This window comes from Dermacentor andersoni, chromosome 1 (assembly GCF_023375885.2).
Source record: "Dermacentor andersoni chromosome 1, qqDerAnde1_hic_scaffold, whole genome shotgun sequence".
Lineage (NCBI taxonomy): Eukaryota > Metazoa > Arthropoda > Arachnida > Ixodida > Ixodidae > Dermacentor > Dermacentor andersoni.
This window is the reverse complement of record NC_092814.1, coordinates 35267495-35295344: the sequence shown is the minus strand read 5'-3', so window position 1 is coordinate 35295344 and position 27850 is coordinate 35267495. Positions and strand designations below refer to the sequence as shown.

The following is a 27850-nucleotide window of genomic DNA, read 5'->3' as shown; positions in this document are numbered from 1 at the left end:
GACGCGTCGCATAACACTCGGGGCGCTACATATCGCTGCGCGCTCTCGCTACAACGGTCGAAAAGGGTTGCATCGCCTTGCTTTGCACGGGCAGTCTCCTGGGGCTTACGCCGCTCGCAACACACTTTTCTGAAACTGAGACACGTCGCATAACACTGGGGGCGCTACATATCGCTGCGCGCTCTCGCTACAACGGTAGAAAAGGGTTGCATCGCCTTGCTTTGCACGGGCAGTCTATTGGGGCTTACGCCGCTCGCAACACACTTTTCTGAAACTGAGACGCGTCGCATAACACTGGGGGCGCTACATATCACTGCGCGCTCTCGCTACAACGGTAGAAAAGGGTTGCATCGTCTTGCTTTGCACAGGCAGTCTCCTGGGGCTTACGCTGCTCGCAACACACTTTTCTGACACTGAGACGCGTCGCATAACACTCGGGGCGCTACATATCGCTGCGCGCTCTCGCTACAACGGTCGAAAAGGGTTGCATCGCCTTGCTTTGCACGGGCAGTCTCCTGGGGCTTACGCCGCTCGCAACACACTTTTCTGAAACTGAGACGCATCGCATAACACTGGGGGCGCTACATAGCGCTGCGCGCTCTCGCTACAACGGTAGAAAAGGGTTGCATCGCCTTGCTTTGCACGGGCAGTCTCCTGGGGCTTACGCCGCTCGCAACACACTTTTCTGAAACTGAGACGCGTCGCATAACACTGAGGGCGCTACATATCACTGCGCGCTCTCGCTACAACGGTCGAAAAGGGTGGCATCGCCTTGCTTTGCACGGGCAGTCTCCTGGGGCTTACGCTGCTCGCAACACACTTTTCTGACACTGAGACGCGTCGCATAACACTCGGGGCGCTACATATCGCTGCGCGCTCTCGCTACAACGGTAGAAAAGGGTTGCATCGCCTTGCTTTGCACGGGCAGTCTCCTGGGGCTTACGCCGCTCGCAACACACTTTTCTGACACTGAGACGCGTCGCATAACACTCGGGGCGCTACATATCACTGCGCGCTCTCGCTACAACGGTAGAAAAGGGTTGCATCGCCTTGCTTTGCACGGGCAGTCTCCTGGGGCTTACGCCGCTCGCAACACACTTTTCTGACACTGAGACGCGTCGCATAACACTCGGGGCGCTACATATCGCTGCGCGCTCTCGCTACAACGGTAGAAAAGGGTTGCATCGCCTTGCTTTGCACGGGCAGTCTCCTGGGGCTTACGCTGCTCGCAACACACTTTTCTGACACTGAGACGCGTCGCATAACACTCGGGGCGCTACATATCGCTGCGCGCTCTCGCTACAACGGTAGAAAAGGGTTGCATCGCCTTGCTTTGCACGGGCAGTCTCCTGGGGCTTACGCTGCTCGCAACACACTTTTCTGACACTGAGACGCGTCGCATAACACTCGGGGCGCTACATATCGCTGCGCGCTCTCGCTACAACGGTAGAAAAGGGTTGCATCGCCTTGCTTTGCACGGGCAGTCTCCTGGGGCTTACGCTGCTCGCAACACACTTTTCTGACACTGAGACGCGTCGCATAACACTCGGGGCGCTACATATCACTGCGCGCTCTCGCTACAACGGTCGAAAAGGGTGGCATCGCCTTGCTTTGCACGGGCAGTCTCCTGGGGCTTACGCTGCTCGCAACACACTTTTCTGACACTGAGACGCGTCGCATAACACTCGGGGCGCTACATATCGCTGCGCGCTCTCGCTACAACGGTAGAAAAGGGTTGCATCGCCTTGCTTTGCACGGGCAGTCTCCTGGGGCTTACGCCGCTCGCAACACACTTTTCTGAAACTGAGACGCGTCGCATAACACTGGGGGCGCTACATATCACTGCGCGCTCTCGCTACAACGGTCGAAAAGGGTGGCATCGCCTTGCTTTGCACGGGCAGTCTCCTGGGGCTTACGCTGCTCGCAACACACTTTTCTGACACTGAGACGCGTCGCATAACACTCGGGGCGCTACATATCGCTGCGCGCTCTCGCTACAACGGTAGAAAAGGGTTGCATCGCCTTGCTTTGCACGGGCAGTCTCCTGGGGCTTACGCTGCTCGCAACACACTTTTCTGACACTGAGACGCGTCGCATAACACTCGGGGCGCTACATATCACTGCGCGCTCTCGCTACAACGGTCGAAAAGGGTGGCATCGCCTTGCTTTGCACGGGCAGTCTCCTGGGGCTTACGCTGCTCGCAACACACTTTTCTGACACTGAGACGCGTCGCATAACACTCGGGGCGCTACATATCGCTGCGCGCTCTCGCTACAACGGTAGAAAAGGGTTGCATCGCCTTGCTTTGCACGGGCAGTCTCCTGGGGCTTACGCCGCTCGCAACACACTTTTCTGAAACTGAGACGCGTCGCATAACACTGGGGGCGCTACATATCGCTGCGCGCTCTCGCTACAACGGTCGAAAAGGGTTGCATCGTCTTGCTTTGCACAGGCAGTCTCCTGGGGCTTACGCTGCTCGCAACACACTTTTCTGACACTGAGACGCGTCGCATAACACTTGGGGTGCTTTATATCGCTGCGCGTGATCGCTGCAACGGGGCAAAGTGTTTGCTGTGCCTTTATATGCGTAAAGAATGTTTCTGAAACGCGACACAATACTTGCGGCGGAAACCGCGCGCGTAGCCACAGAAAGAGCCCCGGGGGTTTTGCGTCGCGTTTTAGAAAATATTCTTTACGTAGATAAAGGCACAGCAAACACTTTGCCCCGTTGCAGCGATCGCGCGCAGCGATATAAAGTGCACTGAGTGTTATGCGACGCGTCTCTTTTTCCGAAAAGTGTATTGCGAGCAGCGTAAGCCCCAGGAGACTGCCTGTGCAAAACAAGGCGATGCAACCCTTTTCTACCGTTGCAGCGATAGCACGAAGCGATATGAAGCGCCCCGAGTGTTATGCGACGCGTCTCAGTTTCATAAAGTCTTTATTGCGACCGGCGTAAGCCCCAGGAGAGTGCCTGTGCAAATCAAGGCGATGCAACCCTTTTCTAACATTGTAGCGAGAGCGCGCAGCGATATATCGCGCCCCGAGTGTTATACGACGCGTCTCAGTTGCAGATCCAGGGAAAGCCTCGTCCCGCGCGGACCAGCCACAGCGCGTGCAGCGAAAGAAAGCGCTTCGTACCGTCGGAGAACAGGGCCCACAACAAGCAAGCGATTCGAAAGCGCGCGGGTTATGCAGCAACTTTCCGGTACTGTCGGAAGCTGGGAGCCTGCGCGCGTGTGTTCTGGTAACTCCGTGCGCTTCGGAAACGGCATCGTTGCATCCGCTACATTTGACGGTGTCTTTCCCCGTCAAATTTGGCAGGCAGTCTGGTAACATTGACCCGCAAAGCTGGCAACAAACTTAAACCACACCAGTCGGAACTCTGCCAATAGGCCTTTGTCTATATCGTCATGAGTAACTGTAATCCCAGAAACAGCCCTTAGTCGCGCAGCTACATACAAAAGTTGCGACGACTGAGCACTGAAAGCTTGTCCAATGGTCTCTGAAAAGGTAAAAAAAATACTGTCAAGGGCTTTCGCCACAGCTTTTTCCACAGCAGCAGCTATAACATCACCAAGACATGCATTAATAATATTTGTGTGACGAGCAGCAGCTTCAGCGTACTCACATGATTTCTGTAATACAATAGTCCGAGCCTCACAACGCGAACATCGCTTCAGTTCTGTCATTTGTAGAAATTGAAGCTCTTTATCTCGCAGGGTTGGAATATTGACACAAACAGCGTCGCTCGCTCTGAGAGGGCCATCTATTTGCATAGTGGCTTCTCCGGCAGTGAAGATCTGCCCTCCGCGATTGGCTAAAAGCTTTTTTGGACCGCCTTCACTTCGCCTGTCCATCACGCGACGTAAGGAAAACCGCGATAGCTCCCCGTCTAATATGACATGTACACATTGCGTATGCATGATTACAACGAAGAAAAGAAAAATAATTATTTCTGATTCGGCGCTTTTCGCCATTTGCCCTCTGCTATTGGTCAAAAGTTTTCAGGCTGCACCCACTTCACCTGTCTGTCACGCGACGTCACATAACCGCTGTTACGGTTGGCGTCTGACACCACGTGGCGAAAGGAATTTCATCCGACCTTCTTCGTCGAAATGAGGCGTGACTTCTCCTGCGATGGTTGGCGTCCCGCCCATCGTGCACAAAGAACTTTCTTTCACCCGTCCTTCTTCCACCAGGCCTCGTCGAAATGAAGCGTGACTTCTTAATTCGCCATGACCGTTTTGAGTGTCTAGCTGTCTGCCGGAAGCCCCGCAGTGTACAGCCTCTTTTGTGTGTGTGTGTGTGTGTGTGTGTGTGCGCGAGTTTAGAGAGGCCCTTTCCTCGAATTGGACCTAGAAGAGAACTTTCACGAACCCGCAAACCGCAGAAGAGGCGGACAGACGTCTACAATTCCGGAAGGCGGGACGACTTCTTCCTTTCAGCAGGCTCGGTATAACCAGAGGAGGAGGGGCCCTCTTTCCGTGCCGGTCACGTGACATCGACGGAAGTAAGATCCCGCCCACGATTGTAGAGAGCCTATTTAAGGGGCTCCGAAATGTACTTTTGATCACTTCATGCTCTTCTCATTTTCTTTCATCTAACTTTGAATAAACCGTGCAAGTTTCGCACTAGAAAATCGTCTCGCCCTTGCTTGGTCGCCATGGTCTACCGGATGCCTGCAGCCCGCCGACAACGCCACGCTACCCAATAAATAACGTCGGTCGAGCTTCGATAGGCAGGCGCCGCTACTTCTCGGCAGCAGTACGATAGGCTACCCTGGAGTACGCAACACCGCGGAAATTCACGGCGCCAAACTGACGTGTACGCGTTAAAGATGCATTAATATGCAGAACAAAACTGAATTTTTTCCTGAATAGCCGGAGACTGTCCCGTTGCAAAAGGCATAGAAGATGGCTGCCGCCGATCGCTCAGGCACTGGCTAGTCATACCTGCCGGGGAGCATGGATTTATTTGGTGTAATAAAAGTTTTCGCGTGGCCGTATAGCGTTATCGAATCCTTCAGGCATGTTCACGCCGTCACTCTGCCAACTATTCTTTGATGAGAATTGGTATTTGCGGTATTTCTAACCTTCCATTGCCCGCCGCCGCAATTTTCGACCAGCCACCGCAAGCTAAGCAGGGGAAAGCGGACCAGTCGCCGACACCGGCTCCACCCTCTTCATCCGGTTAACTACTTTAACTGCGCTGCCTCGGCCCCATCGAAACCCTCTCTACTTGGGCATGCTCCTCGCCCCTTGTCAGCCAATCAGATAAGAAAAGCCGCCTAATGTGGGCAATCTTATTCGTTTTGAAAGCAAACAACAATGAACTCCTACAAACGAGGAGATCATTTGATTGGGCTGTTCAGGCACCGGTGCGGGTCGCCACCCGATGCTTGCGTTGGCGGATACGTAAGTTCGACGTCAGGAGATTGGAATAAAAACGCATTGCAATAGTTTTACGTTATAGGAACCCTGGGGCGCTATAACGTAAAACTATTCCAAACTTTTCTATTCCAATTCTGCAATCAGCCTTAAGCGATTGGTCAAAAACCTTCTTGAACCACTCCCACTTCACCTGCCTGTCAGGTGACGTCGCCAAAACCGCGATAGCTCCCCATCTGATATGATGTGTACACACTGATTATGCATGATTTGACCGAACAAAAGAAAAATAGTTATTTCTGATTCGACGCCTATTCGCCATTAGCCCTCGGCTATTCGTCATGAGTTTCTGGGCTGAACCCACTTCACCTGCCTGTCACGCGACGTCACAAAACCGCAGAAATTCACCGCGTCAAAGTGACGTGTACGCGTTCAAGATGCATTAATATGCCGAACAAAACTGAATTTTCTTCTGAATAGCCGCCGGCTGCCCCGTTCCGAAAGGAATAAAAGATGGCTGCCGCCGATTGCTCAGGCACTGGCTACTCGCACCAGCCGGCAAGCATGGGTTTATTTGCCTATTATGAAACCTTCTGCGTGGCAGTGTAACGGTTTCGAGCATGTTCGGCACGTTTACAACCTCGTTCTTCCAACTCTTTGCTGAGGATCCGTTTTACCATCATTCTTAAGCTTCCGTTGCATGCCGCCGTGATTTTCGACCAGCCACCGCAAGCTAAGTCAAGGAAAGTGGACCAATCGCAGACGCCAGCACCACCCTCTTCATCCGTTTATCGATTTTCAGTGCACTGGCTCGGCCCCATCGAATCCCTCTCCACTTGCGCGTGCTCCTCGCATATTTTCAGCCAATTAGATAAGACAAGCCACTCAGTGTAGGAAATGTTATTCGTTTATCAAGCAAACAAAAGTGACCTCCTATAAAAGAGGAGAGCGTTTGATTGGTCTGTTTAGAGAACCCTGCGGGTCACTACCAGATGCTTACGTCGGCGGTTACGCAAATTTGACGTCAGGAGATTGGAATAAAAACATATTGGAATAGTTTTACGTTATAGGGCCGCTGATCTACATCTCTTAATATTATGGCCATGTCGCCAACACTGAACGCATTGCAGTAGGCGGGGACGAAGTGTATCAACCCTTTATATCAACGGCCATGTCTTGATCTCTGACGGCCTAGTTGTGCCTGCAAAAGTGACGATGACCTACTCTGTGGGGCCTCTTTGATCCTCAGAAACTCGTGAACATCGGTATACGGAGATGGCACCTGCCGTGTAAAACATATGCAGAACCTCGGAAGCACATATATTCGCGTCGACTCCACGAACTAACCCTATAGCGCAAGTTAGATGAGCTGGAATAAAAAAGCTCACCGGGTGATTCGCGAACATTTCACTTTAGAAGGTCAGAGACACAGGCCTGGTCCTTCGAACAGCATAGAATGCCGCCTCTGCCAAATTTCGGAGATTAGTTATGCTCTGGAAGTGCGGAGTAGCTTTCAGCAGCTTTTCTTGAATTGCCTTTGGATTCTTCACGCGGATGAATCCTCCACTGGTCGGCACTTGGGTAACTGGAACATTGTGAATGCCACTGCGCAAGAAAGCCTCTATAGGAATATGATTAGTGGCAAGAGAAGCCGTCCAGAGGAAAGACATATGGCCAGGAGAAAAAACAGACATTAGGAACTCGCAATGAGATGAACCAGACAATAAGAGCAAAACGCTAAACAAAACGAAGGAAAAATAAACCGCCCGATACTTGACCAACACCCCGCAACTCGAGGCCTGGGGACAGCTCAAGCATAGTCGGCCGTTGTTTTGTATTGCTTCCAAACAAAGGCTGTTACTACGAGGATAACCCACTACGCTCAATAAGGACCATTAACAATATGTCCGACGAGTATGACACTCCCTAATGCGAAATTTGAGCGTAGCTATATGCGTGTTTTGATTTCGAAATATATTGAGGCAAAGAATTTGAGACCGAAACCACCGCACAGACTGGCAGTGGGCCAGTGCTGTCAGCGCCTTTGCAGAGGGAAGGGCGGTGTGTGAACGCTGGCCTGATGAGCGGCATCGGAGCCAGCTGTGGAAGACGACGACGAAGGCGCGAGCGGTGGCACGAGCGCGTTCGCGTGGTTATGCCAAAGGACGGCGACGTTCAACCCAGGAACAGGCGCGCTTAAGGGTTGTGCTCTAGAAGCCAACAGGCAATGATGCCAAGGAAAGCATATGGGTATTTAGTTCTGGTTGAATTTGAAATTTAAAAGATGCTGAAGTAAAGGGAAATAAAAGTGGACGAAAAGATAACTTGTCGCTGGTAGGAGACGAACTGCGGAGGTTGTGGGTTTGTCTCCCACCGGTGACAAGTTACTCTCTTAAACAAATGTACACCCTTTGGGGTGTATATTTGCCACACAACAATAATCGTCAGTTGCCTTGCTTGCGTTTCCTTTCTTGAAAACGCTACGCTCGTTAGTTTCCTGTCGAGAATGCTTGTCATGCTGGTAACGCGCATGCCGTTCGTGACTTGGAAGTACCGGGCTCACAGCGTTAAAGCAAATGCGGACAAAACAGATGACGATTATCGTTGTGTGGCAAGATACGACCCAAAAGGAGTAACTTTGCTTAAGACTTTTCGTCCGCTTTCACTTTCCCTTTTCATTATTTTCTACATTTCAATTTGATCCACCGGTAATTAGCCCTATGCTTTCCTTCGCTTCATTGCCCGTTGGATTTCATCGTCGTGATTAATAAAAACCAAGCTCATATGTTTCCCTTGTTCTTGTACGCTCAAGAACTTCATGCACAGTTTTACAAAAGTGCTCTACGGTGGCCGCAATATCCCTGATTGGGCTTCAGGAGCCCATGTCGGTGATTGATCATATTTAAAAGACTGGCTCATTGCCTCTTTTAGAAAATGGACGTGTCATTCATCCCATTCATTCCACGAGTCATTCTTTTAAACAAACATTAATAAATGTAGAGAGAGCTGCGACAGGGGACAGCCACACGTTCTTCCACAGCGTGAAAAGCTGCACTTCGTACTTATTCCATGCAGAACGGTGCAGTGAAGATGGCATATTCGAGGCCCGTTTTCGTTATTTCTACTGAACCCTGGTTCTATTCCCCCCGTTCTGACCTTTTTTTGTTGGTGCATTATTCCCAGCATGGCGTTGCTTGCGAATAAAGGCGCTGTTAGCCACAGGTGGCGTAGGCTGTGACGTGCGCTTCCGAAGAGCAATATGCAGCCTGCGTCGGCAGCCCAGTGGTCAGCGTGCTGGGCTGCCAGCGCAGCGAGTGCTTAAAATTTGAATTTTTTTTCTGCACAATTTCATCGCACCTGCACACGGCTCGCTATATGAGACCTCGCTCAACCAGGCTACATCGGTAGACAAAGCGGAATATCGCAATGTGTTTATTCCACTAGTTTGGCCTGCTGAGGTAATGCACACGCGGAAACCGAGTGGATAGTTGTTCAAACGCGCACACACGTGATCGCGCGCGGCTATCGGCAGGGCCGCGGATGAATGCGGCGCTGCTCACAGGACCTTGGCGTGAGTCTCATCTGCGCACGGGCCCGCTATACATCGGCGGCGGCTGGTGCGGAGCCCCTGCGCGCGCTCTCGGCCAGCTGATGCGCCACCTTAGCGGCCTTCTCAAGCCGTTTGAGCATCATCACGCTCTCATAGGACGGCGGCGGTGGCAGCAGGTCCTCGTAGGCTGGCGGGGGAGGGCTCAACGGAGCCGCTCCCGCAGCTGCACCCGCAGGCGTGGAGGAGTACACGTACGTGCCGCTCACGGTGGGCACGCGGATGACGAGAGCCGCGTGCCGCTGTCGCCGGTGGCGCGCTCGCTGGACGGCTCCGATGTGGTGGCGATTGCGCCACGCGAAGATGAGCACGATAGCAGCGGCCAGGAGGACGACCCCCATAGCGAGCATGCACGCCGAGATGATGCGCAACTGGAGCCGCCGGTAGGGCAGACCACTGGACAGGAGCACGGCACCGCTCACGGCGAAGACAAGTCCGAAGGCGCCGCAAAAGGCCACGCAGTGCGCGATGGGCGGCATAGCGGACCTTCGGTCACCGGCCGCGGGCTGCGGACTGTTGACAACGCCTGTCGTTGATCGCTCCATCAGGCTTGTCGCAGTTGCTGCGGTCGATGGCGGCCACTGGCTCCGCAGCTACTGCGACTTGGCACCAAGACAGACGGACACCATTCTGCGCTCCTGCGGTGGTGGGGTGGGATCCGAAAGGTGATGTTTCTGATCACAGCTGGCACGTCAGGTAACAAAGCAAAACCATGAGAGGCAAGAACAGTGGACCTGCTTGTCGTGGCATGGCCTGACCGCACGAACATCCATCAATGTCTTTCAGGACTTGCGAGGCCGGAGAGTTAGAATCAAGGCACCCAAGCCTATGTGCCCCTCACAAGCGCTGCCCTAACAAATAGTGTCCCGCTACTGCGCATGCGCTGAATGCAAACCACATCCTAGGGTTTCCACGGATTCGCACTTGGTTGCCCCGAAGCTTTGTATAAATATACATGGTGGCACCGATTGAAGCGACAGGCCCCGCCATGCACCAAATTTAACCTGAATTCTAAAGAAACTGGTAAGTTCATGACAAACAAATGCTGAAAAATGCTATCGCCTTCACAAATCTCCTGAGAGTGAGGAAAATTTAACGATAAACATATCGTTTGTCGATCGAGAGTTGGTAAACTATAAAACAGGATGTTTTCGGCTCGCGTACCGTAATTTGGATTGCCTTGGCGGGTGACGCCAGCTGCTGTGTGTTGCTTCCGACAGGAAAAGCATGGGTCCCATTCTGGACACTGTCAAATTCCACCATATCAAACCACCCAGTGGTGGTATTCTGAGCCAATCCGGCGGTAGCATGCATGTAGCCCCCTGGGCCAATCAGAGCTGAAAAGATGGCGGAATTTGACAATGCTCACATTAGCACCCCAATATTGGGCTGCTTGGATTATCCGTCCCTGTCAGCCCCGGACTACTAATCAGTAATCAATTTTCTCGGGCTGCTTCGAAAGCTCCGCCAACCAGTCCGATAGCCATGATCGCGTTCGTTTTTCCGGATCGAAAGTCCTGGGCTGCTCGCGGATTCTCGTGGTTCACAGTAGATCTTTGTTCGGAGAGCTAGCCAAAGAAGATGCGTGCGGCGCATGCCGACATGTCGTGAACGACGCCATGTGAGCTCCGCCCTTCTAGCTTTCCCTTCATTGCAACAGAAAGTTGATCGAAGGACCGAAAGTGTAGCTGCGTTTCGCCTGTCAGCTTTCCTGTGTCCGTGATGTTCCCACCATGGTTATTACTCTAGTCTGAGAACAAGGTTTAATCTTTCGCCTAGAGTTTTAAACTTGTATCAAGCGCACGGGGGCATTGTTCTCAAACACAACTTCTAGAAATACATTCCGCAGCCGAAACGGCAAGCAAGCGCTCAGCGCTAATGCAATCCAGGTACTCTATACGAAACCGCGTCCCCTCCGGGTTAACCGGAACGCAAAGCTGTCGCCGCTTGGTGCCATGGAGGAAGGAAACAAACTAGCAGCCAGCCTTGGCAAGTGTGCTCTCTGTAAAGCCGCTCCTTTCGCTTTTTTCCTCGCAATATTACCCAGCACGTGAGGTCTGAGACTCGGCGTATTAACCGAAAATATTTGGTTCCGGGTAGTTTCTCATCGATGCGCACTTGTTCAGCGCCGTAGCTCTCTCTGCAGAGCGGGAGCACTAAAACCAACCGCGCGCTGCGACTTGACGATGACGTGTTGGGCCGGTCCGTTTGGCTTCTGTTGTGCGGCGCAATGCTCTCTCCTAATTCTTTCCTTCACCCATGCTTGGTGCACCCTCAGCCTTATGTGCCCCTATGCTAAAGCTCCTTATTTATTCAGGGACCGAAAATAATGCGCACTCGTGAGCACGTGAACAAAATTTGTGAAACGCAGTGAAAACAAGAGACATGTCAGTTATATGACTATGCCTGAAATTTTCACTGGTTGTGCCCATGCAGATTCGATTTGCCAATTGTCGTTGGCCATACTTCCACCTATCGCATGATGCTGAATTTGAGATATCAAGTGCACCCCACAGTTTTACTAATGCCAGAAGCTTGGCATTAAGCTCAACGTTTGACGCGGGAAACGCGCTCGGAGCATAGATAATTAAAAGCCTGTTCAGATATGTTCAATGCTTTGGATTATTACGCGACATCTCGGGGTAAATTATGCAACAGCAGTTAAGAAAGAAAGCGTAGTTAACAGAATAAAAAAAGAAGAAAACAATAAGAAACTTTACAAGATAAGCACGGCTTAGAGCGACCGAAAGCTGAGCAAGTTCGTAAGTATTCACGATACTGAAAGACAACCGAGCTAAATAAGAAAAAAAAAGTGTTTTGAACGCTTGCCTTTCGGTGTCATGCATTTCATGCACAGCATAGTTATGTATAAGTAGCCCAACACACACGGGGAGCTGCACGTACCGGTAACACACCGTCTTCAGTAATTGTCATGGTAACTATAGCGCCAGTGCCCTGGTGGAGAGCGCCCACTTCAAATGCGAGCTGAGACGCACCGTAAGACAGCCGCTGGTAACTGCTTGGGGGCCGATGTCTCATTACAGAGCACTCAGCACAGCTAGTGGGTGAAGGCTTTCCACGCAACACTTGAAAGTGACACCCTGCTGGTACAGTTGGCGGAGCCGTGAGCGCGTCGAGCACACCGACAGTGATCGGCGCGCGAAACACGTCGTCGTCCGGCATACGTGCGTAACTAGATAGCCGCCGCTGTACCTTGACACCTCCCCGAGCCAGCGGATACGTACGGCCTTCAGCGGGTACAGCGCGACTGCCATCCGGTGATCTCGCCGTAGCAGTGCAATTCGGGCGGCGAGACGACCGGAAGGCGTTTGCTCACCGCTGCGAGGCGTTATAAAGAGGAGCTGCCGGCCAGAGGCAGCATTTGCACCGTTTTAGTGGCTTTACGGAGTACAATGTTTCGAAAGAACACTTGATAGCCCCTTGCAGTTGGCTTTCCACCAGCTCTTCATGATGTTCTTGTGAGCTCCCGAAATAAATTGTGCTACTTTTCTCTGACGCAGTCACAGCACTCAACTGTCGCACGACACTATTACACGCTATAATCTCTTTTGACGAAAGTCTTGAATGAAGTCAACAAAATTTGACTTTACCAACATTTCGTTTATTCTAGATAATGCATTGTCAATTAAGGTCAATTTTCTGTTCTGCGACAATTATTAGGTTAAATAGAGTACCACGCTTAGGAGCGTTGTTCCATCAGGCGCAGAAGGGGCTTAGCTCGTGGTGCATTGCTGTCCGTAAAAATGCTCATCTCCTTTTCTCTCTGCCGCTCACCAAAACCTAGAGTTAGAGACTGCCAAAAGGTGTCAATAGACCCCGCTAACCAGCAACGCTATTTGAAGAAGACAGGAAGTTGCGCGATAAATAAGTGATCACCTGGTGCAATCGTAGAAACAGTTCCATGCGGTAGTCTGTAGGGCAGTGGATTATGATGAGATTCAATTTCATTCTGCACGCGTTTATCCAAACGGGCTAAGCAGTCTGATAGAATCCACAAACGGCCTGCTGTTCGCGCTCTGCACCCCCCCAACGACTCATTCAATGCGCTCAACCCATTTCAACGTCGCGCGCGTCGCCGCTCGCGTATCAGTGGAGATACACATGCGTAACGGGAGAAAATCGAGCGTAGATGCACTCACAGAATCTTCCGTTTAACTGCTGCGCCCTCCGTGCCGCTCGGATGGCTTTTCCATCGCTCCGATACCGCCTCCTTAGCACATTCCTGGCGATAGAGTCCCCCGTTCCTGGGAAGCCCGATAATTGGTGTGATAGCAGCCGGATACGGGCCGTTCGGCCGACGTCCGCGCGCGCGATTACGACGGTCTCGCCGGAACGACAGCGCCGACACGGTCACCTAGGCGGCCGGAGGTCTCGAGCAGGGAGGGTAGGCCGCTGCCACATCGGCCACCGGCCGCACCTGCAGGCGATGGCGATGCGATCAACCTGGCCGGTGGAACGCTCCACGTGCATCCCCACGAGACACGCGACAATCGACGCACACTCAGAGATGCATTTCTTTGAGAGCATGTACTCGGGAAAAGTTAGTGAAGCTTGCTATTTATTTATTTATTTATTTATTTATTTATTTATTTATTTATTTACTTATTTATTTGTTTATTTATTTATTCTTGGTTTCTACGTGACAAAGCCACGATATGATTGTGAGGCACGCCTTAGTGGGATACTCCGGATTAATTAACCGCCTGGATAACTCGGGCGTTTTTAACGCGTTAGGTTTCTTAGGGTACGTCACGCGCTTTCTGAGGTCTATGTGTATATCTATGATTGCAAGTTTATATCTATGTATGCTTCTATCTAACCGTTTTCCCGCCTAGCCGCGTCACTGGGTAGTCTCTTGGTCGAAGGGGTAGTGCATCGCGCTGCTGTGCTGGGGTTACAGGGTTCGAAACCAACCATCGAACCAACTTGATTGACAGACTATGTGGCACTGTATACATACGTGCCGCTCTTCAGCGAACCTCTTTCACGCCGACGTGAGTCACGGTAGATGCGAGACTGCGTAGCTTTGCCGCTGTTCGAAGAAACTGTTTGTCGCCGACTTGGAGCATTGAGTATGTGCCACGCGGTCTGTGCTGGTCTTCAATGAGCCTATTTGTTGCCAACTTGGGCCACTGGTATGTGAGAGTATAGCACGTGCCGCTCTTCAATGAACGTCTTTAAACGTATGTGCTACTGGGAATGTGCCTTAAGTTTATCCTGTGCTGAGCAAAACCGAACCCACGTCACAAGGGCTCCTTAAAAACAGCACTCCGATGCTTTAGCAGGCTGCGCCGCAAATGCACTGGGTATGTGCCGCTTTTCAATGAACGCCTTTCGCGCCAACGCTTAAATTTAGCAAGCTGCGCCATGCATGAACTGTATGTGCATAACGGAACAGTATGTTCCGCTCTTCAATGAACCTCTAGCGAACTTGGGCCACTGAGTATGCGCCTCTGAGTGTACGGCATGCGAAGGAACAATTCTCACCGCTCGCAGGCACCGGAGCGCCACGCTACTCGTCTCGGCCGCCGGGATTTGAACCCGCACCCTTGGGCTTAGCAGCGCAACGTCAAATCCATTTCGCCACCACGGCGGGTAACTATATTTCAATACGCCAATATTAAACTACTATATAGCTCAGTGATTGGTTCTGCAGCGCTGAACCAATTGTTTAATTTATGTCCTTTGGTGCGCATAATTTCAAGAGCCCTTCTTTATCTCCCCTCCTTTTTTTTGTTTCGCGTATATAGACTAACACCCTACCCAACCATCTTTCTTTACTTGTGCAATGCGTGTATTGTCAACAATGTGGTAGACACTCGTAGCCCTGCAGGGCTAGTAGTGGCATATGAATCGCCCGATTCACATAGCCTAATGACATTCTTAGGTAGATTAGCAGTTCTAATACCCAGTATCACGATTTCAACAGTCGGCCTCTTCCCAAAACTGTTTAAGAAGCACGTGCACAAAACAGTGAGGTTGCAATTTCTTCTTTTCGACAAGCTTCCAGGGTGCAATTGCGCTTATTCGATTGGAGCACAAGCTAGACTCTCCTCTGAGCGAATGCTGCCAGTGATAGAAGTAAGGCCCTCTTGTAACACATCGTCCGAACCCCCATGAGTCACAAGGTCTCTGGAGGATATGACAAAGCGTAAGTTAATGCAGTTAGTAACAGCAGGAAGAAATGCGAAACAGAGCAAGAGGCGGTGATGGTGATGATGATGTCGACATCGAAGAACACAAAAGGAGACCATTAGAAAAGATTGCATGTGAGTCTTACTCAGCACTCTTTTAGCGTACCGCAGTGCTCGAGTGACGTATACGGGAGTGGTTTAGTCGTTGTGCTGGCTTTGGAGACGGGGTCTTCGCTGCGGAGTCAAGCTTAGTCGCATTTTGACAGTATTCGCGGCACAGATATCCTTAGAACGACAGAAAGCTGAGCTAGTTGGTGAGGATTAATTATGCAAAAAGGTGAGGCGTGCAGACAGGACACAAGAGAAGAGAAGTGGACAACACAAACCCCGGCATTAGTGTTGTCCACTTCTCTTCTCTTGTGTTCTGTCTGCACGCCTCACCTTTTTGCATACAGATATCTTTAACTGAGCTTTCGGTGCGATTTAGTCAACGATATATAAGGGTTCGTTACGCATCATTGAGTCTTACATCGGATACGTCGCATTAACATAGTTCGCTCACGGTGAATTTAGAAGATCCCACGCTTTCTGCTTTGTTTTAGTTTCCTCGCTTCGCTTACACTTAATCTGTCTGTAATAAATATGGACTGTCATGTACACAGGTGAACTGATAACATAGAGTGACGGCTGTTTGATTGTTCACGCATGAAGTTTTAGCTTTAAAAGAGAAAAACGACATTCCCTACCGGTACATGACAACTCGCATGCCACACCAACCAATTGTGACGACTCCTCGTACTCCTTCTCCTTAACAACGAGAACAACAACAACAACAACAATAAGAAGAAGAAGAAGAAGAAGAAGAAGAAGGTGCTCAAAACAGTAAACAAATTGTGCCCGCCCCATTTGCAACGCACCTCAACAGTGGGCTACAAAGGAAAGCATCAGCCCGAGATGACAAATTCCACTAAGGTCTTCGTCAGGGCTGAGGTTTTCATTGTTCCCCACACTGCTGATAAATTCAAGTACCCGTCTTCCTGTGATATTCTGACAGGCGTTCCGGAAGATCTAACGTGAAACGTCTCCTCATCCTCTTCTAATCATTCGCCCCATTGCTGTGGACGGTCCAGGCACGCTCACATCGACGGCCTACTCACCGCACTTTTGTGCATTACAGGGCGCAGTCATCAATGCTGGCTGCTCTGAACACTCAACGTGACTACCAGTGCCCGAGCTAATCACCAGGTTGCTGGAATCAGATCCCACCAAACTGGAATCAAGGCAGGCCTCCTGCGTCACTACTGCTGCGCAGAGGCCTTCGATGATGCAACGGGGAGCATAAAAGCGTGCTTCACACTTCGACAGAACCATTGCTGTGAACGGTCCAGGCACCATCACATCGACGGCCTACTCACCACACTTTTGTGCATTACAGGTTTGTAAAACAAATTAATTAACTAAATATTAGCTTCGTGCCTGGGTCGTCCTGCAGCTATGGGAGATGAAGGATCTTATGCGCGGAGCAAGAATACGGGCGAAAGGGTCTTCGAAAAAACGCCCACAACGGTGAAAGAACTTGCTGTGTTGTTTTTGAAGTTGAGTGCAAAGATTGACAACATGGATAAGAACCTAAACCGTGACCTTGCTTCCCTTAAGAAATCTGCAGATTTTATGAGCGAAAGCTTTCAGGAATTCAAGAAAGCACTTAGTAATGTGCAGAGGGAATTAGGCGAGGTGAAGACGGAACAAAGCCGGCTTAAAAGTGAAAACAGCCGCCTCTCTAAAGAGTTGCAGGCTACTAGACATGAACTGATGGAACTGCAGCAATACAGTCGTAGAACAAATCTTGAAGTTAAAGGTATCCCCAGGGTACCCAATGAGTCACTGTCGGCAGTTGTTACCACTTTGGCAGCAAAGGTTGCTGCGCAGGTGACAATGGCTGATATTGATGTCGTACACCGTGTTCCAACAAAAAACAAAAATCAATCTAACATCATTATCAAATTCAAGACCTGCGCCGCCCGTGACAACTTGCTTCAATGTGCAAAAAAAGCCCGTCTTACTGCAGCCGATTTTGGCCTGACAGAACGTACACCAGTGTTTATAAATGAGCACTTATGCACTGAGTACAAAATTTTACTGGCAAAAGCGATTGCCGCAAAGAAGCAACACAACTGGAAATATGCTTGGGTATCGAGAGGACGAATATTAATGAGGAAAGCAGAAAACTCCGATGTCCTCCGCATCTTCACGGAGGCTGACCTAGACCGTGTGGCATAATATCCCCAATATGCTGACGACCTCTTCTGTTGATAACTTTCATAGATTACATAAACCACACTCACTGCTTCAATGCAATGTGAGAAGTTTAGGAAAAAATTTTGATGCTCTTCTTACGCTGTTGGCACAGCACAATAACATGTATGACGTCATAGCCGTCACGGAAACTTGGCTGAAGCCTGGCGAAAGTTATAACATTCCAAATTACGTTTTCCTCTCGTGTCCTAGAACTGCTGCAAACAGGGGAGAAGGAGTGGGATTCTATATTAGAAACTCACTCGGGTACAGGCTTTATTCTTCTTTGAATAGACCTACTAGCGGACACTCGGAGATGTTTTTTGTAGAGTTGAACAATGTCATCATTGGTGTTGTATACCGTCCCCCGAATACTGATTGTAGCATGTTTTTGAATGACCTAGAATGTGCTCTCATCCATCTGACCGAAAATAATAAGAAAGCTGCTATAGTGGGTTACATGAATATTGACACTCTTAGTAGCAGACACACTGAATATTCAAACTTACTGTCTTCGTATGGGTTCAGTAATCTTGTCACTGGTCCCACGCGAATTACAAGTCATACCTCCACTTGCCTTGATCACATTTTATGTAACTTTAATGCAACTGAAAGCCTTTATGGAGCCTACGATACAGGTCCTGCTGACCACTTACCGATTGCGTTCCTATATTGTCTTGACGATACATATTTTAACCGGACAAATTTTTCCGGTACAACAAAGCGAATTGATCATGAGAAACTGTCACTGTCACTTTCCAACATTGTCATTCTCCGACTTGGACGACTTAAACGCTAACATGCACTGTTCTATGCTAATAGAAAGACTTAAAGGTACAATTTCAGAGTGCACTCAAATAAAAGTAAAGACACGATATACGCAACCAATATGTCCATGGATGACGCAGAGCTTACTGAACTTAATTAACGCGCGAGATTACTGGCATACTAAAGTGAAACAATATTGAGGAAACACGTACTATTTTAATAAATACAAGGAGCACAGAAACAAAGCATTGGCAGCAATGAGACTACAGAAGAAGCTTTATTACAGTAACCAGATCAACGCGTCATCTCACAATCCGAAAAAATTATGGGCTACTATAAACTCTATTATTAAACCTACAGTTTCAAAACGAATTCTTCCATCAATAGCTACGGGATGCGATGCTTCATCAGTAAGTGAAGAATTTAATCATCACTTTTGTACGGTTGGAACCCAACTTCTTTTTGGCATGCAAAGTAGGTTCGAGCCATCTTTGCCTGCTTGGAATTCATGTTCCTTTGGCTACATAGATATTTCAATCCAGGAAGTAATAGCAACTGCAAATCTATTAGATAGAGGAAAGGCACCTGGTTTCGATGGTATTGCGGTGTCCGTAGTGAAAAATAATATAAGAACCTTGGCACCTACTCTCGCTAAATTGTTTAACAAAGCATTTTACACGGGCACATACCCGGACGTATTGAAAATAGCAAGAGTGACGCCTATATATAAAAGTGGGGACCCCAACGATTTCGGTAATTATCGACCTATATCGGTATTGAACTGCATAAACATAATTTTTGAGAAACTACTGGCTAGTAGAATAAGAAAATTTCTATACAAAAATACTATCCTTTCCCCGCGTCAACACGGCTTTCAGAAGTCCCGATCGACAACTACGGCAATTCTGTCTTTAACTAACGTAATCAATGAAGCCTTGAACAACAACAAAATATCAATAGGAGTATTTTTAGATATAAGAAAGGCATTTGATACTGTCGACTATCGCATATTATTCATGAAACTGGAAAGACTTGGATTTCGAGGCATTTCCTTAGACTTTTTAAAAAGCTATCTAGATAACCGTAAACAAGCAGTGGTCATCGATGAGCAAACCTCAAGTCTCTCTGATATTACTATGGGTGTACCACAAGGATCGGTACTTGGGCCAATATTATTCACAATATACATAAATGACCTTCCGGACGGCCTAAATGAAGCACATGCCTTCATGTATGCTGATGACACAGCTCTTGTGGTCAGTAGCAAATCTTTAAATAATGCTGTTAAAACAATCAACAATGAACTTCAATATATTAGCAAATGGTTTGAAAGTAATCGACTTTCCTTAAATACAAATAAAACTAAATTTGTTATTTTTATGTCCCCGTTTAAGAAAAAACCTTTTGAGGAGCCATGCCGCATTACGATTGGCCGTGATGAAATTGAAAAAGTCGACTCAGTGCTCTACTTAGGGGTAACCCTTGATTCCGCTCTGAATTGGAATCCTCATATCGATAGGCTGTGTGGTAAGGTCTCTTCCGCATGCTTCGTACTCACAAAGGCGCGGAGTAATTTCAGTTTCGAAACGTTGAGAACCTTGTATTTCTGTCTCGTTCATTCTCACTTAGCCTACTGTATTGAAGCCTGGGGATTTACATACAAAACATACTTGGAGCCTGTAGTACGGCTTCAGAAGAGGGCTTTGCGGATAATCAACTACGCTAGCTTTACTACACCGTCAAGAAATCTTTTTCTTGCGAACAAAGTCATGTCATTATCGCACCTGCGAGATTACCGCGTTGCATTATTAGTGTGCTCGATAACGAGATGCAACACGCCATTTCCTGCCACTATCTTCAATGAATCGACATTTAACAGTCGCTCAGCCTCCCTCGAGAAATTTCTTGTGCCGATATGTCACAACCAGTACAGCCAGCGACGCATACATTATATAGGTGTCAAAATATGGAACTCGCTTCCTGCAAACATTAAGCAGTCAGCAAATTTTAATACTACTGTAAAAGAATTCTTTCTTTCCGATCTAAACTGATTAGTCTTTAACGAAATGTATAATGATGTCAACAACTGGATACAGCGTTGCTGTTACGCTTCTTTGTTGTTTATACGTACGTATGTGTTTATGGATGTATTGTAACGTAAGTGTCAATGCTGATGTACCCTTGTTTTTACTCGACACACCGTGCATCAAATGTATATATGGCATATCGGTGTACATTCTTGCTACATTGAGTGGATGATAGTTGCATGTTGCCGTTCTGCTGACGGCTGGAGTCGCGGCTGTTCGGCCGGTTCTTTTTGTATGGCCGTTTCATGTGTTCTTGTCGCGGGCATGTATGTGTGCGAGCTGCCGTGGGGGGTAGGCCATGGGTCTTGTCTTCGTTGCGTGCTGCCTCACTGGTGGTGTGGGGCTCCTGTCGTGAGTGACAGCGCCTGGCTTTATTGGTATTTATTTGGTTGCATTTCCTTCTTTCTTTTTTCTGTTTTTGTTTTGTTTGCTTTATCCAAAACAAATGATTGTGTCTGAATCGTTTACTTTTTCTTTGTATAACTGCATGGATCCATAACTAGCCTATGGCTAAGGATCCAGACGTTTTCGCATACCATTTTTTTGATTATCTGGATAAAAATTTCTGTTCTGTTCTGTTCTGTTCAAAGTAGCGAGCCAGGCTCTTCGACTTTTATTATCATGAAACTGCTCTCGCTTTCTTTCTCAGCAAGGTCACTTCACGCGACCAACGACTTCCGTTGTTTTTGGTTCAGTTTTGATCATGCAACATGCTCGAAACACTAAGTTGTTTGATTCGGTACAACCATAATATCTGCGATGTAGCACTACATTACTTGCGGCTGCCACTGCGTAATAGCCCTGTTTCACGAATGGCATTAGTGGAATGTTAGGGCCACTGCCATCCAAGGTGTTGCGCACTTTGCATGCCACAAATTACGCCGACTTGTGGCACCTTGCGATTTCAGTCTCTATGTTCGTCTACGCCCTCCTTCTGCATAGGCCCACATTCCCCAGTCATTTCCTCGTCGCAACTGAGGCGGCGTAGATGCTGTTGCGACATTATACCGTCTCCTGGATTGTCCCAGGTCGTAACGGTATACGTTGTAACATTTATTCGATGGAGTAGGAAAAAATCAGCCATCTTGTCGCCGTCATGCTATTGTCATCGCCGTCGTCTTGCTTCTATTGTGATACACAGAGTTGTTCGTCTTCTACAAACACGTTGATACGTCTATAGTGACACGTTACAGAACCCCAAACGACGCTGGGTAGTGCGAAATGCTTCACAGAGCGTCGATTCCCCCGCCGCGTGACATCCACACAATTTCATTTTCTTTTTGCGCTTCTGCGTTGTGCTTTTCGCTTTTCCATGTCTACGAAATTCGAAAATGCTCGTGCACTTAGATTTAGGTGCACGGTAAATAACACCAGATGGTGAAAATTCGTCCGGAATTCCCCCCAACGGCGTGCCTGATATGCGGATATTAGTTTGACATGTTTAAAATCCCAGAATGTTTTTTTTTTGTTTTTTACTTGGTTACAACGAAACGCGAATCCGTTCCAAAATGGTAGTTCTTATGAGTATAGCGTTACGCCTACTACATCCCGATAGCATTCCGTGTGGGACGTGCTCGTGTACAACACAAAATGGTGCGAGGCCATTACGTATACGAGCTACACGCGCAACGCACTATAAGAGCTCCGGGCGACGCGACAAGCTTTCTTATCAGTTACCAAGTTGTTTTGTTCCTTTGCCTGTGACAGACTCCACCGCGCGTGCCGATCGAACAAGGGCAAAGTCTCACTTGCCCACACTCTCCGGCGCAACACCAACAAAACAGAGCTTTGATGTAGCGTTCCATCCGGTGTTATCAGTGCACTTCGGCTTTTCTTCGTTCTCCTTTTATGCATTTATTGGATAGGGATGCGTCTATCTCAAAGCTTCAAACATATCAGAAAGGAATCCACGAGAGTTTTTTCGAGTATCTACTCACATCACCAACACGACTGTTCAATTCAAAGGAGAATGATACTCTTAAAAAATGTATCATCATATTCACTAACTAAATACTAACACGTTACTTGTCACTAAAAGCGCTACACTTTTAGTAAGTGAAGGCAGTAAAATGATAGTTAATATTTTTCACTCCTTGCTGAAGCTAGTAAATAGAACTATCGTAGTACTGGGGCGCTATAACGTAAAGCTATTCCAAACTTTTCTATTCCAATTCTGCAATCAGCCCTCCGCAATCAGTCAAAAACATTTTTGGGCCACCCCCACTTCGCCTGTCAGTCATGCCACGTCACGCAAACTGTGATAGCTCCCCATCTGGTATGACGTGTACGCAGTGATTATGCATGATTGGACCGAACAAAATAAATATAGTTATTTCTTATTCAGCGCCTTTTCGCCATTAGCCCTCGCCTCTTGGTCAAAAGTTTTCGGGCTGCACCCACTTCACCTGCCTGTCACGTGACGTCACAAAACCGCGAAAAGTCACCGCGTCAACGTGACGTGTAGGCGTTAAAGATGCATTAATACGCCGAACAAAACTGAATTTTTCTCTGAATAACCGCAGGCTGCCCCGTTCCAAAAGGAATAAAAGATGGCTGCCACCGATCCCTCGGGAACTGGCTACTCGCACCTGCCGGAGAGCATGGGTTTATTTGCGTGCAATAAAACTTTTTGCGTCGCCGTGTAACGTTTTCGAGCACTTTCAGCAGGTTTACGACCTGGCTCTGCCAACTATTCTTTGCTGAGGATCTGTTTTAGCGATATTCTTAACCTTCCGTTGCATGCCGCCGCGATTTTCGACCAGCCACCGCAGGCTAAGTAAGGGAAAGCGGACCTTATCGCAGACGCCGGCACCACCCTCTTCATCCGATTATCGATTTTCAGTGCAGTGGTTCGGCCCAACCGAATCTCTCTCCACTTGAGGGTGCTCCTCGCCTATCCTCAGCCAATTAGATAAGACAAGCAGCTCAGTGTATGCAATGTTATTCGTTTTTCAAGCAAACAAAACTGACCTCCTATGAACGAGGACAGCGTTTCATTGGTGCGTTCAGACAACCCTGCGGGTGATCGCCCGATGCTTACGTCGGTGGTTACGCAAATTTGACGACTGGAGATTGGAATAAAAATATTTTATTGGTATAGTTTTACGTTATAGGGCCCCTGAGTACTACCTCAGTAGTCCAGTCACTAACGCGGCAAAAATATGGCTGCCAACAACACAATGGGGCCCATTTGATTTATAAAGGCCGCTTGCATTGCCATATGAAGTCGATGGTATTGTAAACACCTAAGAAGGTAAAATAACACATACTAAAGAAGAGAGGACCAGGGGCGCTATAACGTAAAACTATTCCAAACTTTTCTATTCCAATTCTGCAATCAGCCCACCGCGATTGGTGAAAAACTTTTTTTGGACCACCCCCACTTCACCTGTCTGTCACGCGACGTCACGAAAACCGCGATAGCTCCCCATCTGATATGACATGGACACACTGATTATGCATAATTTGACAGAACAAAAAAAAATAGTTATTTCTGATTCGACTCCTTTTTGCCATTAGCCCTCGGCTATTCGTCAAAAGATTTCGGGCTGCACCCACTTCACCTGCCTCTCACGCGGCGTCACAAAACCGCAAAAACTTACCACGTCAAAGTGACGCGTACGCGTTAAAGCTGCATTAATATGCCGAACAAAACTGAATTTTCTACTGAATAGGCGCAGGCTGCCCCGTTCCGAAAGGAATAAAAGATGGTTGCCGCCGATCGCTCCGGCACTGGCTACTCGCTCCTGCCGGAGAACATGGGTGTATTTGCGTGTAATAAAACTTTTTGCGTGGCCGCGTAACGTTTTCCAGAAATTTCGGCACGTTTACGACCTCGTTCTGCCAATTCTTCTTTGCTGAGGATCCGTTTGAGCGTCATTCTTAAGCTTCCGTTGCATGCCGCCGCGATAGTTGACGAGCCACCGCAAGCTATGTAAGAGAAAGCGGACCAATCGCAGACGCCGGCACCGCCCTCTTGGTCCGGTTATCGATATTCAGTGCAGTGGCTCGGCCCCATCGATTCCCTTTCCACTTGAGCATGCTCCTCGCCTCTTGTGAGCCAATTAGATAAGACAAGCCGCTCAGTGCAGGCAATGTTATTCGTTTTTCAAGCAAACAAAAGCGACCTTCTATGAACGAGGAGAGCGTTTGATTGGTTTGTTCAGACAACCCTGCGGCTGACTGCCCAATGCTTACGTCGGCGGTTACGCAAATTTGACGTCAGGAAATTGGAATAAAAACGTATTGGAATAGCTTTACGTTATACGGCCCCACGTCCTTTCGCTATACAGGGTGTCCCAGCCAACGTTAACCAAGCTGTTCAGAGAAAAAAAAAAGATTTAAAAAGCACGTTGCATGATACGATCCTGAGACCTACGTCGTTTAGTCGTCAGACCACTGACGATCAAACATCGTAAGTTTAATAATTGTGTCATGCACCTTGTTTTCTAAATTTCTTTTTCGCTGAACAACTTGGCTAAAGTTAGCTGGGACACCCGATATATTAAGCATCAATTATTGGTACACGTAACGTTACCAGGGACAATACGGGACAATAAATCCATCAAGCAACGATAAGCAAGAACACACATACAGAACAACTCCAAAGGTGCTACGCGACACGCACACCACATAATAAATAATCAGCTTTAGTGAAAAGAAACGGTACCTTTCACAGTGGTACGAAAACAAGCAGCGGAAGTGCACAGAACTTATCGCGGAATTCGCATGGGAAGCGAAAACAGCCTTTCTTTTTTTTTCTTGAAAGCGGGCAATATGGTAGGCGCCTCGCAGCTGGCAGCCGCGGCCTGGCCCGGGCCACGCGGCCCGGCCGTATCGCTCGCTGGTTTTGTTTATTTTTCTGCTTCTTCTGCCGCGTTCTCCTAGTAGCGTTATTCGTCTCTTATCAGACCAGGTGACCCGGAAGCTTCCCGACTGGTGCTACAAACAACTTATTGTTCTTGGGATCACCACATTTATTGACAGCATCAAAGTAACAGCAAGTCATAGGTGCTTATTGCAGATGGAACATTGTAGCTTTCGTTACAGCATGTGACGAGCCGGTAAGCATGCGTTGGAATGCATCGCAAGCTGAAGTCGTGAAGTCAATTTCGACACTTTTTAGGGCGGACATAGTTTTTTTGGTGAACTCTGACTGAACAGTAGTGAATGCAATCATACTTTTTTAACGACAAAGAAGTAAACATGTAGCAATTCACGATGCCTCCTGCCATTTCATTTAGGATCAACCTCCCGTAGCATGAAATTAATCCCCCCCCCCCCCCCCTGCTCCCATAAACTTGTTTACAATTTTGTTGCCGACTCTTCACGATTTCACCAAGGGCATCTGTACAATGGAGCAGGATTACCATGTAAAGCAGTATGCAAAATAAACATGGAATTCTGATCGAATTGCGGCTTCATTTGGTATCCTTACAGGGTCAGTCATGCTGATTTCGACTATACATACTATGAGGCCAAATGTCCTCGCATCAGTAGCTCTTCTTGAGTGCATGCAAAAACCATTGGTAGTAAAACAAATTTTAAAGATCACACATGATGCGGTACTAATTCTGCTGCTAGCTGGTTGACTGACTCCTGCAGAGTATTACTGAACGCCTCTTGAACAGGCGGATCAACTGTGTACAATAGAATTGACCATGATGGAAGCTTGCGCAAGTTGATGCAACATTAGCAATGGTAAAGCAGCACGAAAGGCCTAGACTAAAAAAGAAACAGACGCAAGACACACACAAGTAACAACTGCGAGTCTTACAACTTCCTTTTGTGCACGTTTTTCGCGTTGGTTTGGCATTCCTGAAGTTCAATAGAAATTACCGCAGTGAGCATTTTTGTCGTCTCACTAACCATTTCACGGGCTTATTCTACACCTCTATACTTCACTGTTCAAGCACCTGCCAAGACATTTTCTTGCAGTAAAAATTTTTCATCCCACCCAGATTCTGTAACATTCCTAATAGAGCTCTGTGTTGGATTGGTGTTCCATCTATTCATAACAATATTGCTGCTAAAGAAAGGAGCTTCGGTACGTAAACAAGTAGCGAGAATGCAAAATGCTTTTTCGAGTTTCATCTAGAAACTATTTTATAAAGTTATAATAGTTAGCCAGTACATCACCATGAAGTTATGAGGACCGTAAGGTCTCATATCACAGAAGGCTAGTTGAATTAAATGCTCGTTTAGCAATATGGCAACTTAAAATTTTATTGTCTGACTTCATCTAGTTTCTGCACATTAGAGCTTTTTGTGTGCGCATGTGATGCGAATCAAGATTTAGTTGGAACACAGCACTGCCTACATTTGTAGTTTCTCCTGCATGCTTCTGTGCGGCCTCTTGCTAATGTAGTACACCATCAGTATCACCTCTCCTCAACGCCAATGGTGCGGAAAGTCTAAGCTGTGAATAACAATCTGATTGGTGTCATACAGCAAGTGCTGGTGGACAAAAATTGGGCGTGAGGCGCTAATACACGTGCTGGAAAATGTTACGGCTAACTTTGCATTTATTGCCGCAGCATGTTTCTATAGCGGAGGGTGACTAGTAACGAAACTAAAATACACTATTTACTGTACATGACACTTAACTTACTGCACAGTTCAGTGTAGTTTTATAGACTGTGTTGAAGGCATATTTTTTTGTTGGGTAAATAGTTAATTCACATAAATTTTGTCTGTAGTTTTCACTATCTGCTTTCTATATGAAGGATTACTAATGTTCTCTCCTCGCTAATAACAATTCGTCTGTTGTGTTTTGACTCTTTACCAGCGATTTATTTTATTACTTAATATGCACAAGAAGTGAGGTAGGGCATTGCTATCACATGCCGAATGAAAGCGTACTATAGACCAGCAATTAAACTAAGTCTTTATAACTAAACATTCAGAGGCTTGCAGTCTCAAGCAGCAACGAGTTAATCACAGCAATGGGTACTAACGCTTGACCAACGGCAATACACCTATGAATTGAAGCTTCACAGGGCAGGTGGTAACGGGCTGGCGGCTCTACTCACAAAAGCATCTCTAGTGGAACCAGTACTTTATTTTTTCATCGTGCTGCTGAAATGCCGATGAATGGTCCTACAGGCGATTCCGCGTTGAAAGGTGTCACCTTTCAAAAGCAATAGGTTCATGAGACGCAGGCTCCGCTATTTTCTTTTTAGAACACAGCTCTTAGGCGCCCAATTCTGCGTTTTGCGTCGGCGTCGTTCCTCGGCGTCCTCCCTCGGTGTAACCGAGAGAACACGAAGGATGAAAGAACGAATGCGGATGGCAGCGTGGGATGAAAGACGGCGATAGCGAAGGGAGTGCGAGGAGGAGAGCGGAGGAAGAGGAGGGTATGGTGAAAGCGTGAGAAGAAAAGCGCAGTGCTGCGTAAGACAGGCTCTGCGGAGACGACTGCTCCGAGATGGCGCCAGACTGACGCTGTCGTCTGTTCACTGATGGCAAGCGGCGAGCGCTTCGACCGATACCATATATGGAAACAAAGCGCTGCATGAGCGGAGGTTTGTCAGCAGCAGCTGTTGTGAATC

General features: G+C 48.1%; 2 protein-coding genes across 5 annotated transcripts in view; one reads left to right on the top strand and one right to left on the bottom strand.

Moving 5' to 3' along the window:
- Nucleotides 1-27850, top strand: part of LOC126545779 (uncharacterized) — a 153288-nt gene that overhangs the window by 119792 nt on the left and 5646 nt on the right. The window lies entirely within an intron of this gene.
- The window catches only part of LOC126545784 (uncharacterized), a 44685-nt gene continuing 25628 nt past the window's right edge, over nt 8794-27850 (bottom strand). The window contains exons 1-2 of one of the 4 annotated variants that reach the window (XM_050193780.2): nt 13156-13286; nt 8794-9633 (exon numbers count right to left, since the gene is read on the bottom strand). In XM_050193780.2, the coding sequence (XP_050049737.1) occupies nt 8986-9540 (555 nt within the window). In that variant the 5' untranslated portion in view covers nt 9541-9633; nt 13156-13286 and the 3' untranslated portion in view covers nt 8794-8985. The other 3 variants (XM_050193783.2, XM_050193784.3, XM_055061311.2) reach the window with 3 other exon arrangements.